Source organism: Micropterus salmoides, unplaced genomic scaffold, assembly GCF_014851395.1.
Source record: "Micropterus salmoides isolate LMB-PRFRI ecotype aquatic unplaced genomic scaffold, ASM1485139v1 Ms_hic_scaffold_21, whole genome shotgun sequence".
NCBI lineage: Eukaryota > Metazoa > Chordata > Actinopteri > Centrarchiformes > Centrarchidae > Micropterus > Micropterus salmoides.
Genome location: NW_024041262.1, coordinates 10,982,009 through 11,003,005, shown reverse-complemented (window position 1 = coordinate 11,003,005; position 20,997 = coordinate 10,982,009). Strand labels below are relative to the sequence as shown.

Here is a 20,997-nt window from a genome sequence, read left to right as displayed (position 1 = left end):
ATGCAATGCTGATTGATTCAGGGCCATCACAACCATCAATAAGCCGAATTGTCAAGGAAACAATTATGGCAGTTACAGCTCCAAACACTGTCACGTGTTTCATCGACTTCCCAACAACACCCTGCGTAATCCAACAGACGCAAACACAATGCTTGAAAACGGCCAGCTTTCCAGGAGTAGATCATTTGCAGCGCGCAAAAAGAACCAGATTTAGGATCATAAACACAAATGGCGATATCTCTTTCTGCAAAAACGCCTCAAGTAGCCTATGTTAAACTGCAGTTTAATCGGGAATCATATGAATTAATAAATGCAGTGCAATTCATTCTCATAAAAAAAGTGAACATGAGGACAAATTATATCTAAATTGATGCCGTTTTCAGTCTGTCAATCCAGCAAATAGGAGTGCACTTTCATGTAGCCTAAGATGTCCTTTGCCTTATCGAGCCAAACGCTGTGCGCCAGCATGTGGATGTGATGCGCTGCTTGTAAAAACACGTTATGGAAATATAACACTTATTTTGTTTTCATTTACAACAAGTCATATTTCTTTTAACTCATCGACAGCCTCGTTAAGTGATTGGACTGTTTGTGTAGCCTAAATAAATGTTTAAACACAAGTGGAAAGCATTTGGGTTACTCTCTACAGATGGGGGAATCCAAATTAGTAGGCCTACCTGGGTCATCCCATCCTGCGTGTGTGTGTCCCCCTCCAGCCAGCGACGTCACTAATCAAGAGGGAAACCCTACCTGTAGATCGGTTATGATGGGGTGGAGCTCACGTGCCCCCTTTCCTCCGGTGCACAACGTTGCGCCAAAGTGCGTTTTTTTACCCACCAAACAACATACTTCAGCTTCACCAAAAGGAAGGTCGGTTTCACACTGAGTTAATTTTCGTTTTGTTGCTTTTCTGTCGAAGTTCTCAACAACTATGTAATGGCTTTCCATTAAATTTTTTTGCAGACTTCATAGTCTGGAGAGGACCAATCCTACTGACTTTGGTTATCCCCTGGCTGTTCCTTTATATGCCCCAATATCTGTGAAATATCTCAACATCTATTAGATGGATTAGCACCAAATGTTCTACAGGTCATGGTTCCCAGAGGATGAATTGTAATGACTTTGGTGATCCCCTGAACTTTCCTCTAGTGCCACCGTGAGCTTTCATTTGTGTTTTTGGCTGAAATATCTCAACAACTATTGCCGTGAAATTTGGTGTAGATATCCCTGTCCCCCTCAGAATTAATACTATACTTGCTAAACCATTAACTTTTCATTTAGCGACATCAGGTCAAAATGTGTCTTTGTCAGACACTTTGATCTATAACTGAACACCTGCTAAACTCATGACATTCCTGTAGCACGGCTGTGGACTCTTTCTGGTTTATGTTCTGTCTGCTGAAACGCTCACCGTTCTCGTTTGTGTTTATTTTTCTGAGGTTTTGATGGCATATTGCTCGAACATCAGCCGTTTACTTCGACTCCACACTACTCCAGTATCACCATCCCTTGTTTTTCACAGGTGCTCCTGATATATGGCCTCTCACAGGCACACACACACACCTCTAAGCCGGAGATTCAGAGTGATTGATATCAAACCTGGAGATGTGTTTGCTGTTGGCCTAAAACAAGAAAACAAACCATCGCTAGTTGTTCTGATAAGACTCACAAGCTATTTTCCTCAGGTTTCAATCTATTGTAAAATATTCATCAAGTTGAACAGCAACACACACAGTATGCGGTCGTAGAAAAGCTTGAAATGGTTTCATCAGGTATTGATGACAGTCCAGTTACATGTAGCTCATTTGCTCTAATTAAAATAACAATTGGTTGTGGTGAGCATTTTTATTTGCCTTTGTATGTGTATGTCTGTCAGGCTGTGGAGCTTATTATTCATTTAGAGTTCCCCAGAAAAAGATGCCATTTCCATGTTTTGTGTCATTGATCGGAAGTGATCCTGAGCCAACCCCCCCTAGACCTAGAATCTTCAAAGCTTGCTAGCAATATCAGCTGCTTACGGCTTCTGTACATTCTGCTGTGACGCATGAATGCATTGAGTCACATCTAGTCTGACATCATCTTGTTTTGTATTGTGTAGCTGTAAGTTTACGACATATCCAGTAATCAGCCCCTCTGCGTAATCGGATGCCTAGAATATGGAGGGCATGTGAGTAAGACATTGACTTTGCCCTTACATAGTTTTTAAGGGGATTATTTTGATACATAAACAGCACACCGACTCCCCTAATTTGTACTGACTTTGAGAGCATGCTCTGAATCAAATCATCGACCTTTCCCGAGCCCTCTGACACCCGCCTTGCCATCCATCAGAGTTACCTGAAGCTGCCATTGCCAGATCACTCATAAACACATCAGTCGGTGGGATATAGCTGTAATTGGTCAGCTCTGCTTTCCAGAAAAGACAAATGGTCTAAGTGATGCTGCTGTTGGCAGAGTAGCTTTGGCCCTCTGGGGGAAATGAGGCACTGGCTGTTTTGGAAACCAAATGAGAAGCACTGACTTTGTGCGCCCATTGTTTAGGACTGACTTCTCTTACATAGAAGCTGGTTGTGTGTGTGCGTGTCCCTCCAAAAAAGGCAGATAAGGTCTGAAAGTTAAAGAGAAATATGTTATTGTTTGCTCACTGGTCATCTATGTTTCTGACTGATATTCGGTGGCCCCTTTTAGAGCCATTTATGTGGTCAGGAATTATGGGACCGTGGCAGTGGACAGCCATCAACCCCCCATTTTGTCTCCTGAGCAAGTGTGCAAACAAACCTGGCTGCCTGAAAAGCACTCTGTTCATATTAGTGGCTCTCCCACTATGGAGATAAGGCTAAATAAAAACGCATAATCATTTCCCCCTTTCTGTCTGTGATGGCAGGAAGGAGTCAGACATTCTCCTGGGAGATTGCTCTTACACCAGAATGGACTTCTGTACGCGCGTGTGTAATGTTCCTTTTGTATTTGGACTATGTGTCATGCAAATGGAAATAGTAGTGGTTTTACTATCCAAAGTGAAGACAGGCTCAGGAGAGAAGCTTTTAGGGCTCCATTTGAGGAGTACATGTAGATGCCTTCAGTAAGTAGATTTCCAACATCCTGATTTGCTCAAGTTATCGCTCTGGGCCCGAAAAAGTCTTACTCAACAAATGAAAAAGTTGGCAAAACTGAGCAAAATGCGAGAAAAAGTTTGGAAAATCAGTTGCCTCCTACTGGTCCTATTATCTTGGCCTTGATGGCAACTCAAACACTTTTCCCCTCTGTAGGAGCCTAAACTACTCTTCAGGAGTGCATTAGCTGGGGTTTATTGGACTGTGAGAACTTTTAACTGTCTGCCATTTTCCTTATCGGGGGGGTTGTTACTTTCTCAGTGTTTATCTACAAACACTGGAGATAGCTAATGAGTTTTTCTTGGGCATATTGTTGTTTCTTGCCATTGACTTTTATGGCTCGTAGAGTGAATGCAGAGTGGTTGATTACTGAAGCAGGATTAACTAAATGTTCAGGGTAGCCACCGTCAGCTGTGGGAAATGGGTGATTACAACAGAGAGGACACATATCGGTTCCCTTGAATTGGAGATGATTTATTCGGGATTTAATCACTTTTAGCTATCCCCCCTTTTTTCTCAGCTCCTCTGATTGTTAAAAGCAAAGATTTTGCTATTTAGATTACTTTTTGCTATTTTGCGCCAATTTGGACGTCGTAGGGTGAACAAACTGCAGAACACTAATTGTCCCCTCAATATCAGTTTGAATTATGGTGCAATAATTGCTCAGAAATGATCAGTGCAATCAATGTGTAATACTGCAATCCACTTTATGGCGTGGTCAACTACATTTTAACTGCTTGTTTATTGTCAACAGCAGCAGCAGCTCTGTGGAGGCTGTCAGTGGGGATTTATGCCCAAATCAAGTCATGCTTTTGACAAGGGCTTAGGGACAGACAAAGGACAGACAAAACACTGTTGTTTACAACTCTATAAACTCTATAAGCATATGAGATGAGTTGTCATGACTTCCCCAGGGAGCCCAGTATGACAGCCTGGACTGCGCTGTTATGTTATATGGCACCACGACAATTCCTTTGATTTATCCATGATGATCTAATACATGGCTAATACTGATCTTACTAATATTGTGAGAGCTTTTTTCCTTTTTGCTGTCTATTACACTCCAGCAACATTTGAACAATATGTTGCTGATCATGAATAAACACTGTGTTATGGATAATAGTAAAATAAAGTCCCCATCAACAAAGAAAAGCAATGTTCGTGGTGTGTTTTGCAACCAGTATTTTATGTTTTGCCTGTATTATTGGTTTAAAGGAAGAGTTCATCTTTCTGCTTTATGCCAGAGAGTTAATAGATGAGTACCACTCATGTGTTTATGTTAAACATTAAGCAACAGCCTGCTGCTGCTGGTCAGCATAGCTTAGCATGGTAACACCCTAGCTCTGCCCAGCAGTAAAAAACAAAAAAACAAAAAAACACTAGCACCTCCATAGCTCACTAATTAACACCTTATATCTTGTTTGTTTGATCCGTACAAAAAACAAAGTGTACAAATTACAATTCTTTATTTTCTGGATGTTTTGGGCTGGACTATTTCTTGGCTTTGAGCAGTTGCCAGGCAACTAGTGGAGACTCCAGAAAGCTACTGCTCTAGCCGAGAAATACTCCGGCACATAAGCCCCCTATAAAACAGGGACTTGTGAGCTTTAGAGGTGCTGGGAGACAGATTTTGCGACCACTAGCTGTTAACCTCCCTCCACTGTTGTTTGCTAAGCTATGCTAACCGGCTGCCTGCTGTAGCCTTATATTTAACGGACAAATATGAGAGTGGTATCAATCTTATCATCTAACTCTCTTCTATAAAGCGAATATGTGATGATGCCCTACAGTTTCCCTGATAGCAAGGCAGGGAAGGTTTCTGAAGCAGCATCTAGACCACACTATATCAAAGCTCAGAAGAACAGTTGTTAATGGCTGACACTGTTTTTATACAGTGGAAGCAGAACACCGGATGAACTTGGCCTTTAAGATGAATAAATTAAGCCAGAATTTCACAAAAAAAATTAAACAGTCAAAAGTGCAAAGAAAATAAAACATTTATTTCAGTTTCATGTGCATGTAAAATCTGCTACCTCTGTCTTGTGTGCAGACATACGAGCAGGGGCAGAAACCCCATAGTTGGATAAGATACGCGTTCAGGCGTCATGAACTGAACAGCAGACCGTGAAGATCCGAGATAAACAGGAGCCGACTGAGTCTCAGCACTTAAGACCTGAAAAGTATTTGTGTACACAAACGTTTGTGCGACCGTGTGCTCATGTCATATCAGCGTCATGATCCACACCCACCCTCAGCGTCTCTGTGGTGATATGAATTTGAAAAGGCAACATAATCCAGCAACGCCTCAATCAATCACTTCATTCAATCATAGGAGAATTACTGCAGTGAAAATATGAGTGTGTCAAACACAACAGCAGTATTGATCTGTGGACGCTATAGCCTATGACCTCTACCTACAGACCATATTAATGGCTTTATCTGAAAAATGCAAGCAGGAGTGATGAATGCAATAAAGGCAATTTATAGGCAATAAAGGTGAAGGTGCTAATGGTTAGACAAGTTAGGCTTCATCATTCCTGGATAAGATACATTTCATATTAATGAATTAACACTAATAAATTTACATTTGTCTAGTGCCTCACAAAGTCTTCATTTGTGTTCATTCTCTAAAGAAAATGTTTTTATGTCTCTTTTTTTGGAACATAATTGTGGTGACTGCACAGACAGGCATTTCCCATTCTGGATCCTCTGTATCTCCCTGGAGATGAATGTGTTCAAGAAAACAACTGGATGACTCTGATTAGTTACCAGTACATTATATAGATTTAAATGAACTTTTTGAAGTTGATGCCTGACTGTCAAGTAACAAACATCAAGCTAATATTGTATGTTACAATATCTTCTTGAAAGTAAGACATTAATAAAAAACAAAGAAATTGTTACTACACTGTGCATGGAAAGGCAAGTTATACTAAAAACAGACAGGGTGCCATTTTGAGCAGTATGTTGCAGGTTAGCAACCCATCTCTCTCTGATTGTTTCTGTGCAGGCCATTATTTTGAGTGTGAAGGGCCAGTTGTATTGTTCTCTGATTGCCGCTTGCTTATGTTGTGGTTTCTGAACTCCAGGCTAAGACATTTCAAGGTAAAGGGGTGATCACATCTTTAAGCCAGCTGAGAGAAAGTACTGCAGTGTAGGTGAGCTCAGGTATGTGTCTATTCTTTTGGAAATACCCTGTGCTTTCTACAACATTTTGATGATCACACTCACCCACTAGTTCCCTGTAGCATTGTAGTATCCAATACTTTGTAATTGTACATTTGTAATTGATGCTGAACTCTTTGACTTAAAAAAACTTTTATGATCAAGAACAGTGTCAAGCGGGTTTCTTCTCAACACATCATCGCAGCATTATTGTTTGGACAGCACAGCATCCAAAAAAAAAGTTTGCCGACAGGGTTATTACATCAGATATAAGTGGAAAGCATAGTGTCAAGGGCCAGGGATTAAATGAATGAGCTAGTAAATGCTTACTGGCCTTAAGCTAAGGGTGCCTTGAACCTACGTGGACTATGATTTGAACTCATAAAACATAGCGGGGGACTGTTTTATGCTTTTTTATGGTCTCTTGGCGCTGTTCGTGGTGTTAAACGGGCAGCACGCAAAGATAATGCAGCAGGTTTTCGTTTCACTATTTATTTTATAGTAATGCATGTGAGATATACTGCCAATACCACCCTCTATAATTGGGTGAAATCCATAACTCGTTACATTGTAAGTTTCAAAGCAACATCGTTTCCCACAGCAAAACCCAGTCAACTACAATTTTCAAGCTTATTATTGGAAAAAGTGAAATGTGCGTCTTTTCAATGTGCATTTGCATGACAATAAACTTCAGATTCCAGCGAAAAGTCAAATATTCAAATTGAGATAATACCCCCTTTATACGCCGCTGCTGAATCGATGGGTGTGGTTAAGTGTTAGTCAGTGCGCATCAGGTATCCATCCCACACTATATAACCCTGTGAACTGAGAGCAGAGCAGCCAACCAACACAAGTGCACCACCGGGGTGACTGCATCAGGAGACAACTGTCAAAAAAAAGTAAGCAACTTACTTTTTTGTTACTTTGATGCAACATGTGTGTAATTTATTTTCCATTTATGTAAAATAACGTATTTTCATGCCATCCTTGGAAAACTTTAAAGGCAGTTTGTGCATTGACTAGAGCCTTAAACATCACCAAAAATTATGTTTTTGCTTCTGCAAAAGTTTTTTCAAGAACAACATTTTACATTTTCAAGTGACCATAACCTGGGATTTCTCCACAGATGGCCAATATGCTGAGATCGTTAGTGATGCTTGGAGCGCTCGTCGTCTGCCTGCTGGTGTGTTTGAGCAGCTTCGCGGACGCCTACCCTCCCAAACCGGAGAGCCCGGGGAGCAACGCCTCGCCAGAGGAGTGGGCCAAATACCACGCAGCTGTCAGGCATTATGTCAACCTCATCACCAGACAGAGGTGAGTCAGGTTTACATCTCCTTGTCTTATTTTTTTTTCTCTCTCTCCAGCCAGACAATGCAAGAATGTCTCCAGATTTAGAAACCGACAGACATTCCTAGAGTGCATATTTTTTTATTATAGTCATTAACACTGTGAAGTTTAGGACTGCAACCTCAGTGCCATATCAGGTTTGTGAGTGTCTCATGAAAAAAAAAAAAACATTACAAAGAAGGACTAATAAATGCTGAAAGACTTGCAGGGATTTGGTATCTTTTCATCCTCTGGTTGGGTCAGACAGGTAGTCCACCTCCCTTGATGTGAGGGGATTAAGTCTCTGGCTCAAGGACTTGTTTGCAAGGATAGCCACATGGGGGATCAAGGCCTCATGTTGTTGCATGACTTTGCTCATACTAGACCGTTTTTTTAGATTCTGCTCTAGAGTTCAGCCCGCAGTACTCTTTGGTCATTAAGTTACAATGCATTGCTGTGCTTGGTATAAAAAATAATGAGGCAGAGTAGGAGCCTGGTTTTCCTCAGATGGGTATATAAAGTTCAGACGAGATAGAATGGCTCCGTTGGGACCCCACATTTTATAATAGACCTGTTACCCCTTACGTCCCAATCAATTCCTTTTGTTTCTTCCTGGGTGAAGACTGGATCATGACAGAATATATACTACTTATATGGGAGTAGGTGTTCTACACATTTGAGGATTTTGAAAGATTTTTTGTTGTGAACCTTTAATGGAATGTCTTGATTTTTAAGTTTTCACTGTTTTCTTATCTGTCATACCTAAAATACAGCAAAGATTATATTGGTGATTACAGTTTCGATCAGATAACCAGTAGCCTGAATGTGATCAAGTACACTATCCCTGCTGTGTGGGTATAAAAGCATTCATTCAGTTGTTCGAGTTGGAGAAAATAGCAGGTTTGCAGTTTTCCTGTGATGGAAGCTGAGTATAGTCTCATCATTGACCCTCCTGGTCTGTAATTAAAGAGGCTGGGTCTGTCATTGCACTCAAAGGACCCACAGTGTAGTGTTTCATACCTCAAACAAAGGCAGGTTTACTCTTCAGTGGCCAGGCATTGATTTTAGTAAAGAGGTTTCAAAGGACAAAGTCAGAGGAGCTTGTTGTGTTTGCCTTGCTGGACCCCTGGCTCTGAACTTGAAAATTCTCCCTTTTGTTCAGATAATTGCCCGGCTGATTTGTGATTGGACTGCAGACACTGAACAGAAAAGCAGTACTGATTAAAACTCGTCAGGGTGTATGCAGCTAAGTTGCCTTGTTCACGGCTTGATGCTCCTTTGAAAAAAATATTGAAATTCCCGGCAAGTGTGATAGGGTCACCCAGCGAATTGCTGACTTAGTGGCTGCTTGTGCAAAGCAGAGACGGTTTTCACGTGTACCAGAATCTCCCGCTAATATTTCACTGCATCCGTTACATGCTGGTGTTTGATTTTCTCCAGGTATGGGAAGAGGTCGACCCCTGACCAGGCGGTGGCATGGCTGCTGTTTGGGGCTGATTCAAGCCAAGACACTGAACCACGGTGAGAGAAATTAATGGGAATAGACGTCTTGTTTAATTGCTTTGTGCTTTTAAATTGAAGACAATTTTGCACGGTGGGGAAGCCCCTGAAATAGCTGCGAAAAGGAATGCATTAACTGTGCAAAATGTCGATGTCCAATATAAAAAAATTAACTCAGGATTGGAAGATCGGTCTGATCGGCCACACTCTCCATTATGATTTGAAATATGAGAAGTAACTGGCCTGTCATTACAAATACATGACAGAACATGCAGTTCAATGAGAGTACATCAAATTAAATCAAACATGTTTCATCTTCCAGTAACAGTTGGGTAAGCAGCTGCATACACTAATTCCTTAGAGTGTAAAATAAATTTTTTGTCAATGCATCTGCCTTATAAGCATTTACAACACAGCCCTGCCAGTATTGATCCAGTATATTATCAAATGTTTTTATTGCTGTAAGCCATGTTACAGCAAGATTGCATTGCTGTTTATTTTGCTGTTCTTCAGCTCCTTGTTAATATCAGTTACTCTTCAAATATAAGAGTATTAATTTGTTTTTTTTTATCTCACTGTGGGTTTGCACAGCTTATTGGTCACATCACTGTCATAGTGTCACAATCATATGTTCAGATGGTTGAGCTGCTATCTACTACGTATTAGGATGTGGTAAATTTCAATGAATAAAAACTGCCTTTTCTCTTTTCTTACAGCTTGGACTATAGCGATCAGTGGTAAATGAGCCCAGTGTTAACCCTTAATGACCCCCCATCCCACCCCAATCCTTTGATTCACCAACAATAAAAAAAAAAACACTGAAATTCTTAAGAGACAACCTGCACTTGACTTTGTGTATTTAATTATTTAATGTGCATGCAAATCTTTCTCTCTCTCCCTCTCTGATTGTCTTCCTCTCTCAGTAGACTATAAACATTTTACTTTGGCCAAAATATGTAAATAATTTCTATGAAAATCAATCACTTTACAATGAAGACTTGAATGGAATAAAACTATTAAAGACACAAACATGCTTTGGTATTTCTTCATTTATTTTTTACAAGGCAAACTGCTCTTATTGCCACTAGATGTCGCTATATCACTAAGAGACGAACATTTGCAAGTCTGTCTCACTGATGCGGGGTTCATATCGTCAGCAGCGAACACGCTTTAACTTCGCACCGGGGTACCACACCACAAAAAAACGCGTTTGTCATCACAAAAACCTTCCCGGACATCCTTTGGGAAACAGCATCAGCGCTAACAGGGCAGCCAATTGGCCTTTAATCAATGGAGCTATTTGCAAGAGCGCGCGAGCGGTTTTAGGTTAAAGATAGCAGTTTGTGTGGGTTGCCGTTGGCTACGGTGTTGTGAAAGTGACTGCATAGATTAAACAAGACCTGCCGTGCTTCAAGTACTGCCAGGAGACCCGGTGGAGATATCAAACCTCCTGCTTCATCTCAGACCGAAGAGGCATCCGGATAAAGGTGACCCGGGCAGGTGAGCGCTTCAGCCTTTAGCTGGTTTTGCACTGAGGAAACGTGGTGTTTAGTTTAGGTTGGTGGACCGCGATAATGCCGTTTCTAGATGTGTAGTCCACCTTCGCCACTCGCCAGGTGGATAATGTCACACGCAGCCAGATATTATTTCATGTCCTCTGTGAAAATAAGTCTTAGCCCTTATTCATGTGGTTAAAACCCACCTATTGTCTAAGCTCGTTTAGCATTTCTTCCTCTGACAACGAGGGGACGCATATTCAGCACGAAAAAGCTACACGGGCTCGAGCGCCGTGTCTTTGCCTCAATCACGTGAAATAGAAAAACTAGCCTTATTGACTTCAAGCTGCTTGCACCTGTGCTACGGCCACATGTAAAAACAACTATTTTTGACAGCCTAACTCAAATAATGTAGGCTACTTCATCTGAGTGTTGGACATTAATTCAGAGAATAACGTTGATAACGACTGGTGGATCGACGTCATGCACCTGTTATTTCCCTTTGCGCATGCCCATACGGTCGGGACGTGCACAGATGTTTGAGCGCGTGTGGATCAATAGAAGGGTGCTGATGTGTGTCTGACGTTTACGGTAGATAAATCTTAATAAGAGAAAATCTACCATATTCCTTCAAAATAAAAAAAAATGCTGTTTTATTTATTTGTTTTTGTCTATTTTTTGGACTTCTATATTCTACTAAGGTTTGGCCAGAGAGCGAGAGTCAGTTTGACAATTATTCAACTGAATAGTCAACCATGGTGTAAACCAGATTAAAGCCATTTAGATTTATGATTTCTACAACGTTTGTGCAAAACGTACCCCACAGAAAATGCACAAAATAGTTTTGATGCTTAAAGGCAATGAGTATGTTTTGGAGTTTTTTCTATATTATCACCTTTTTTGAATAATTATTTTTATTTATGTTTATATTCCAACAAACATACGTGCCATCCTCTATTACATATATTTGAACGCTATATAAGCAGCAGAATGTCTCAAACCCCTTCTTTCCCATTTCTCTCATTTTCTCCCTAGTTTTATTTAGGCCTATATGTTGCATACTTAGACATCATAATGAACAAAAAGATGAAAAACTAAATGTCAAAAATGTTCACACTGACAGCTAAGAAAGTAAAAATTACAATTAAATTTATCCCAAACAAATAAATGAATGAATTAAAAAGTCTACCGTTCATCCCTTGCAAAGTATACAGTTGCATATATATTTCAGCATGACCCAGTTCCTCATTCAGGAGAAGGTTCCCGATGTCACAGTATGTTATATAATGGATTAAATGGCTTCCAGATTTCTTCACACTCAGTTTGCCTCTAAAAGCATTTTATTTTTCCAGGTCCATACCATATGCTACATTTCTTACCCAGCCACCAATGTTAGGCCTGTATTATCACATTAAAATAATCTTACAATGAGATTTTTAATTTTTTTTTAATCTAGCCTAGATCAAGACTAAAATTAATTAGTGTTCCCTGACAATTTGTGCCCAAAAGAAGGAAATATCACAGACCTTTGGATTTGTGTCGATATTGTTAGAAGATTTCTATCAGTTTTACCGAAGTTCAATTGGTGCTTATTAATTTTATACAAACATCTATTATGTTGTCTTTTCTGCTTAAGCATTACAGTCACACTGTGAGGACGTTTGATTACTAAAGTGCAGAGGAAGTATTTAAATTACCTCTGGAAGCCATAAAGAAGTTATTATATTTTCAGTGGTAATAGAGATATACCATCCATGACCAGCTGCAGGTAGAAAATAACTACAGAGCAATGTGTTCATGCTGTGCTGTTTGTTGCATCCTGGACAGGAAGATTGGACGGCCATTACAGTTACATGAGTACCATGAGTTTACATGTAAATGTATTTATTAAGTTGAAGCATGAGACCTCATCAAAAAGATACTTTTATCTCACTTTCATTGGAGGCCAACTTTGTGTAATTTAAGAAATTTATTTCACAGGTTCAGTAAAAATAAAGATTCTTTCTAGATTCTGTGCGGGACAGTAGCAACCATATTAAAGGAAAATGTTTGTTTCTTTTTAATTCATTCTTTATAAAGAGTAAATCTGGTTTATATGTTTCATGTGGTTGATAACTCATTTACCCAAAGGTACTGATATAGCCCAGATAGTGACGTTGTTATTTTGGAGCAATAGAAACTCTCATCATGATAAGCATTTTGTTTTGTTTCCTGAAGCCTCCATAATTTATAGTCACTTATAACAGAATGAAAATCCCACTGCTGGATTTTCATATCAAACCACAGTCAGATATGTCACATTTAAAAGAGCCTTTGACTGGGATTAAAGAGACTTCCACCTTCTTATCAGTTTCTGTTTCAGAAGTGGTCGAGGTTTACCATAACTTTCCCTGCATTTGACAGTTTTGGGGATTGGCTACAAGATCAGCAGGTCTGGTTCTACGTCAACTGAAACATCATCTAAGCACTTCTTTAACGATTTAAGAACTCTGTTTGAAGTCGGATTCTTTAAACTTTGAAAATGTGTCCTTCACTCTAAATTCTTTCAAGAAGATTTGAATGCATTTTGTACGAGACATTAAATCGGATCAAATCAGAACAAAAATGCCGGCATGGTGGTGAAGACAATGTGAGCCCCGGAGTAATGCATACTTAACACTGAATTAATATAAATCTGTTAACATTGGTCACACATTCAGAAAAAGTCAAAGAGCTATCCCTGTACGACCCCAGATTCTTGCACAGATCTTATTATATTGAAGAGTCAGAGGGCATACTGGTTATTGGATATCACATACAGAAGACTCTTAACGATAAGAACACCTTTGGTGGTGCCTAACATGTCACTGTGCACTTTTACTGAGTGATTAATTACTGCATCAAACAGGAATTCTAATAAAATGTAGCTGGCAGAGAGAAAAGCTTTAGAAGTAGGAGCCATCCACACTCGATTCCACAGGGAGATTAATCAGCAGCGGTTCACATAGCCTCAGCATATTTTCCCCAACCTCTGTGGTGTCATTCATAAAAATGATCTGCTCATTTACTCTCACACCTGCCACCTCATCCCCTTCGGGACAGATCTCGATGTACAGAGGCTGCAACAACTGCATGCTCCCATTTTTATCACTGTGTTTATATACATGGATTTTTTAAAAGGCAAATGTAATATTTTTAGCCATTCTAGCGCCAAAGTCAGTCGGTCTGGGCGATCCATCACATTTTGAAATGACAACTGTTGGATGGATTGCGAATACATTTAAGACATACATTCATGTTCCCCAATGGGTGAAGCATCTAGCACCAGCAGCTGGTCAAATGTTTCAGTAATTCAGTTCAATATCTTAATATCTACTAGATGGATTAGCACAAAAGTTTGTACATACATGCATGTTCCCTACAGGATGAATTGTATGATCACTTTGGTTATACCTGACTTTTCACATTTCACTCAAGCCCCTCAGAAGCCACAGTTGGTGACCTGGTGCAGATTAACACATTTTTCAAAAGATATTCAAATTTGGTGAATGGATTTGTGCAAATTGAAGTGTCCCCAGTCAGTATTAATGCAAATTTCCAATAATTTGCAGGCAGGAACTAATGTGCTGTATCAAACATCTTCTCCATCAACAGCAGCGCTCACAGGCAAGGGCGTAGAATTTAGTAGGTACGAACATGTCCAGACCTATATTCAGCGACTACTGAATTGTCTGTAGCAATAATTTTGGTCCAAGAATATATATAATTATTGGGCTATTATAAATGATTATAAAATAAAACCACTGTGTCTAGTCAATGTATTTTGTTTACAAACAGTTAACAGCTGTTGTTCTCTATTAGGAGTCCAATGTGTTTTTTAAATTTTGAAAGATTATGTCCTCCCTAACACGCCTCATAGCAGTTTGGTCTGCTACCTATAGCTTTTTAAGAACCTCAGCAATTTCTACAAAGCAACTAGAGACAAATCTAGTGAGTAATTCAGACCATCAGGGGGAAAGTGAGAAATAGACAAAACTCTATTATATTGTTGGCTAATTTATTCCCCTGCATGCTGCTCAGAGTAATCTCAATCAGCAGCTCGCTCTCCCTCTCCTCTCGCACTGTGCACAGGCATGCAGGATTGAGAGTGAGTTACTATGGTTACAGGAACAGTCTGCGTCTATGTCACTTTGAAACTTTGTAGTAGGGGTGTGCCAATAAATTGATACAGCAATATATTGTTACACATTTTTCCATGATACTGTATCGATATTCCAGCCCATCATATCGATACATAAAATAAAAAATAGAGCTTTGACGGTTAGCTCAATGCTAAAATATAATGGGAATTTCCATTAACCTGCTAATGGACATTAGCATCGCGATCGCGAAAATATAATCTTAACATAAACTACACATTTTGTTTCACATGCTTAACATCCTGAGTGACATACTGTGCAAATACTTAAAGTACACATGATTCCTGATCTCTGTATGAAATAAAAAATAGCTACTAACTTCACTGTCTTGATCTGCTACTCCACACAGACTAGCTACAGCAACCCCAAACGGCCAAAACCCAAACCCAACATTACTTGTGGCCTAAATATACAGCTATCACTAGGTGGAGAAAGGGCAGTACAATGCTGTGTCGCTGAACAATTAAGTATAATGTGATGTACATATTAGACTTAGGTGGTACACAGCATTTTGTATTTTCAGCAAAAAAATCAGTAAATTCAGTGAATTTGCATTTTATGTGCCTTTTTATAAAGAAATGTTTTTTATGATAATTTTTCATAGTTGCGCTGTAGTTCTGTAGTTTTAATTTACAGACTGCAAAATGTGTGCTGCAGAATTGTGCTGTTTTCTAACAGTTTGGATTTACAGAAAATGAATAGAGAACTTTTTCACCGGCATTTTGTATTCATAGACAGAAATTGTGATGTATCATTTTAGGATTGTCTAGCGATATATATCGATTATCGCAGAATTGCTCTATCGTGATATTATCGTTATCGTGAGCCATGTATTGTATAACGTATTGTATTGTGAGGTACTCTGCGATTCCCACCCCTACTTTGTAGTGACGAGATTATTCTTTCATCAGCCCCCACCCCCACAATCTGTCCTTGCTCACAGGGAGCAGATCGGACTATATATTAACTGTCATAGTTCAGAAAATCAACATATTGTCCTATCATTATCATTCAGACCTGCACATTCAGACCACATTGCCTCTTAAAACACTGGGATATGCACTGTCTTAACAACATACATCCAAAGAATTTCTATAAAACCAGACTGATGTCTAATTCAGACCTGCATTTGGTCTTTAAATATTAGAGAGTGGCTCTTTGGTATGTTTGTTTTGAGATCTTTCGGGGGAGGGTCCAACAAAAATATAAATAAGGCTGGGAAGGATCTTGCTTTTTTTTATAAAGTGAAATTTAAGATTCAGCCCCCCTCCCCACCCCAATTATTTGGGCAATAAATTCACAGACATGCCACTGTGTCAGTGTTAGCTAGTGTTGGTGGGGATTTGCTCTGTAAAATTTGAATCTTGACCTCCAGAGTGTCTCTCAAGAGAGATCTGAGTGACACTGAAACACTGACATTCATTCAGCTTATTCAATTATAACTGCTTCCTTCGAAAGCGGGGATCTTTAATGAAATGCAAGCAGGGTGGTGATTGTAAATGCTCCCTCTGGGTGGCTCTCAGTACTTTGCCTGAGTCCTTTAGCATCTCATTGGTATATACAGGACATTTAATACTACTCACTGTAATTGCCGTCTGTATCGGTGGAGGAAAATACAACACTAAGTTGATCAGGTTTCATGAAATGTCTGGCATCAAGTGATATCTATTGATGGTGTTAACTCTTGTGTAATTATGCTGAATTGGGGGTTTTTCAGTAATGTAGAGTATTGAAAATAATAACACATTACAATAAACTAATACACTGGAGAAAATGAGCTTGACTCTTGATTTCTTACTGATTGAGAATCTCTGAGTAGCTCATGTGGCTGAGGTGGCTAATGACTCCCAAATCTGTTAGCTGATGTTTAATCATTTACAATTAGATTTTTCAAGGCACGTTAAGTTTCATATAACTTTAAGCTCAATCTGTGCCCAGGAAAAATACACAAAGTGTTCTTTTCCATGCTCTTTTCTTTCTGCCAAGTAGTAGCACATAGTGTGTATTAATATGCATGCAGTATAACACACCTTTTAAAATACAATAAATCATTCCACTATGCAGAATACAGCTCTAAACTGCACTTAAATTTATCCTCCTTTAAAAGACCTCCACACTTCTGATATGTATGTGAGTCCCAGAAGGCAGGATTAAATGAATGTATTTGATATTGTGTCTGCTGACAAAGAGTAGAATTTAGTTTGACAACAGAGAAGCATAAACGTACTGGTGCTTTCTTCAAGGTACTCGAGGTCATAAGACTTTTGAGTGACGTTCACCAATATTTTTGTTGAGTAGTATTAACTCTGACAGAAGTGGCTTTCTTTCTGGGGAAACTACATATTTACAGTTTTTGAAATGCTTTTAGCAGCAAAAATCTGATTTTAATCACCACCTTTGTATCATCATGGCAGTAAAGGTTTCAGAGGCTGATTATTTCTATGTCTCGGCACATAAAAAAACAAACTATCTGTGTGATTACATACCACCGGGGATAAGTATGGAAATATTTTCTTTTGTGTTTTGGGTGTTCTGACCCGTTAAGTTTGAGTTCAACCTGAGACTTTACTTTCAAGAATGCCATTAATTTGTCTTTTTAATAAGAATCTGAAATAAGAAGTTATATTTTGATGAAAGTCAACTTTTCTGACCCTTTATTTACCACTAGACCAGGGGGAATTTTTTAAAATTTTCTTCAGCCAAGAAGTTCTTTTTACAGGTCTGGTGAAATAGTTGTTCAGGAGTTAGTTATTATTTGCTGCGCTCAGGCCACCGGAGCATACAAGTACATACAAGTTTGAAATCAAACTAAATAAAAATGCTCCATTTCATTATAGACTTCAGGTCCAAAAGTCCTGTGAAAACCTTAGTTTTGGCTGGTGAGCTCTGTCAGAATTGATTTCCTGCCTGTTGTGTGAATGCTACAGTCTTTTTCAGCTGTGACGCTGATTTCCTCATACGTATGAATGCTCAAACCTACATGTTTCTCAAGCCCCTTAATAGACCCAATTTTAGCTTCAACTTATTATTATTTTACGCATTTTCCCTTGTTGCCATGGCGAAGCGCCGGGGGAAAAGGCGAAGAGCTGCTGATGGTTGTCTTGGATACGACAGTTTTCCCTTGTAAAGTAATGAGAGGAGCTGAACCTGTGGGAGCACAGGGTATTTTTAGGCCTGACGCCAGCCTGCATGTGTGGATTAAGACTCGTTTGGTTGCTGGTGCGTGTGTGCGTGTGTGTGTGTGCGTGTGTGTGTGTGTGTGTGTTTGTGTGAGCGAGCATGTTCACAGGCTTTAATGCAGCCTCACTGTGGGAACAGCTCAAGGCATTTTACACTTGGCATACAAACACCTGGGCCACCACTTGTGTCATGGCTCCAGGTCAAAATGTGCTGGAAGATTTTATCTGCTGTTTTATACATCTGCAATAAAACACTGGAAACAGATACTTCCCTCAACCACCACTGTGGATCCTTGCTGATAAAGAAATATGTGTGATAAAATAATTTACAACACTACATTGGCTTCATGTGAGGCTGTAGGCTTGCAAACCTAGCAAAATCCTTCAAGAGCAAGGGAAAAGTCTTTGAAGCAAATATGTCACAATCCTTAATGAATAGCAGAAGTATAGCAGAAAGATACCATCCAATCTCATTTTGAAAAAAAGAAGATATTGAAGCTGGTTTAAAGCTTATTCCTGTAATTTTCTAGGGGTATTTTAAGGCACCAAAGCTTTGACCTTTGCCCTCTTCAATGGTTATGTAAGAATTGCAGGAATTTAAACTTAGTCTGTAGTTAGGCTAGAAAGGTTTATTTGGTAAGGAGCATTGAAAATGTTTAGAGATATAATTATAGATCACACACACAAAGCACACTAAGCACACCCGGCTGCCCTCTTGTTTTATTAGATCAACAGCGTTGCGATGATAGCAGGTCTGCAAATGTGATGTCATGGCAGCTGTGCTATTGAGCTGCTCTCTTCCTGCAATACAACAAGGAAGATAGAGATTTGTGTGATGTGTATGTGTGTGTGTGTGTGTGTGTGTGTGTGTGTGTATGAGTTGACTAATAGAGAGAGAGGGAAGATCAATCAGAGAGCAGAGACAGTTTACATACTTAAGATATCCCTGTAGAGACAGACTGACCCACAACTTGCACAACTGCTGGGTCTTCTCCATCTGCAGCAAAAAGACAATTACCAATATCAGTTTTGACCTCATTTAAGAATCACCTATTACACATTGTTCAACTTCAAGATTAGTCTTAATGGTATAATTAAGGACACCTTTAATCCTTGAATCCTTTAGGGATTTCTTACTGGTTGCAACTAGACATTTTGAGCAAGAAAATGCCACAGCACCATTATCATACCCTGGCCAATTATTCCCCATCAGTACTATTAAATAAGAAGCAGGGAGACTTGCAGAGTGAGCGAGCAGAGAACATCCCCCAACCCCCAAGCCTCCTTCCTGTCAAACCGCCCCCCCCCCCCCCCCCCCCCATGTGACAGCCCGGCTCTAGCATGGCCATGCTCTGCTGCGATCAGCTTTGACTTCTTAGCGGCCGTGTGGTCTCTGCATACTTTTAACAAGCTCTGTCATTTCGCAGTGCAAACACGGGATGCCACGGATAAGCCTGGGGGGACTGGTATGCGGTATTAAGGACCTGATCCGCATTGATCAGATTTCTGCAAAAGCACTTGGTACTTCAGCATGAAAATGTGCTTCAATGTCGCACCGGTACAAGCAATTACAGCTGTTAATCAAGTAAACATGTTGTCCCCACCAATGATGCAAGAGGCACTCCTTGGCCTAAATATTTTTTATGTATAGACGTTCGATACTCGCACATAACCTCCCCAAAAAAGAAAAAATCAATGTACAGCCACAAATACGTACACAAATTTGTCCCATCCTGGTCTCTCTACAACTGGATCAAGTCAACAAAGAAATGAAACCATAGCTTAAAGATTATGTGGACAATTACTAACCTAAAAAACATAATAAAGTCACTTACATTCAACCAAAATTCATGCACAGAGAGAAAGGCACTTAAAATATGTGACATCTCATTCTCTGAGTCAGTTCATGTGGTACTATTCCAAATATGATATGACATGTCCGTGGGTTAGGAGAAATAGATTTATTACATAAGGCAAAGAGAGGGAGTTAAATATAGATGATCAGAAACCATGGACAGGATCAAAACATATGGCTGAATAAACTGGGTTATTGCAAGGATTAATGGGTGATGGATAATATATTTATGGAAGGATACATTTAATCTCACCTGTCATGAAAGTAATGAGGTCATATTCAGGTATGAAAAGAAGTAATACAGGTGTCCCAGATCTCTTCCAGAATTTCAGCCCGAATGCATTCCCAGCCTTACCTCATTTTGGTGGATCAAACGTTTTGGGTTATAGTTGAAATATGCCCTTCTCCATTGGGTGGACATTTAATAGTTTGAATGATGAATCTTTAACTGGTGCTCTGGGACGTGTTGATTAAATGCTCAGACACAAAACTGCAAATGTCTGAAGAAATAGGATTAAGGAATATTGCACACGGAATCAAATTAATAAAATGACATACCACTGGTCTTGAAGACATCTTCATATTTGTGTTCTTTGACAGCTGAGAGGCACGGAAAGAAATAAATGAGTCATAAAAATGTTTTCTTGATGACATATGTCACCTGGTAAGCCAGTTTAGAAATATTAGCTGCTCAGAAGTAAAAGAGAAATGTGATGCCATCTAAAGGAAGAGATAAATTTAAATAAATAATGTTGGAAGGCAGACATAAAGCATTTATAATGTAGCAGTCTTTTCCAACATCGATGATAGTGCCCATTTGCCCAGTTCATGTAATTCGTTCAATGCTGTGTGTGCACTGTGTGTAGATGCTCCATCACTCCAAATCTGATTATTGATGATGAGATAGGATGTTGATGCACGATCACATTCACACACAGTGACCCCGTGGTCACATTGCTGGTTTTTGGCCACAGCAGCACTGGTTCCAGCATGGAGAGCTATTGTCATGGCAACCAGGAATTAGCATCCTTGGATACCACAGCCTCGCCCTAATCAGCTGCGCTCTTTTCTTCCTCACCATTGTTCTTGTTTGATCTCCCTCTTCCCTTCTCTCTCTCTCTCTCTCTCTCTCCTCCTTCCCTCTCCCTCTGACCCCCCACCTCATGTTTCTACTCAGCCAGAGCT

The 20,997-nt window shown here is 39.7% G+C and overlaps 2 protein-coding genes across 2 annotated transcripts in view; both read left to right on the top strand.

Moving 5' to 3' along the window:
- Positions 1-7,121: 7,121 nt before the first annotated feature.
- LOC119915860 (peptide Y) lies at positions 7,122-10,133 on the top strand. The gene is made up of 4 exons (XM_038735643.1): positions 7,122-7,177; positions 7,405-7,592; positions 9,045-9,125; positions 9,821-10,133. The coding sequence occupies exons 2-4, from the start codon at positions 7,405-7,407 to the stop codon at positions 9,843-9,845; spliced, it is 294 nt and encodes a 97-aa protein (XP_038591571.1). The 5' UTR covers positions 7,122-7,177; the 3' UTR covers positions 9,846-10,133.
- Positions 10,134-10,150: 17 nt separating this feature from the next.
- mpp2b (membrane protein, palmitoylated 2b (MAGUK p55 subfamily member 2)) overlaps positions 10,151-20,997 on the top strand; it is a 44,780-nt gene continuing 33,933 nt past the window's right edge. The window contains exon 1 of the mRNA XM_038735638.1: positions 10,151-10,604. The gene's annotated coding sequence lies outside the window, so the exon portion shown is untranslated. The remainder of the gene's footprint in view (positions 10,605-20,997) is intronic.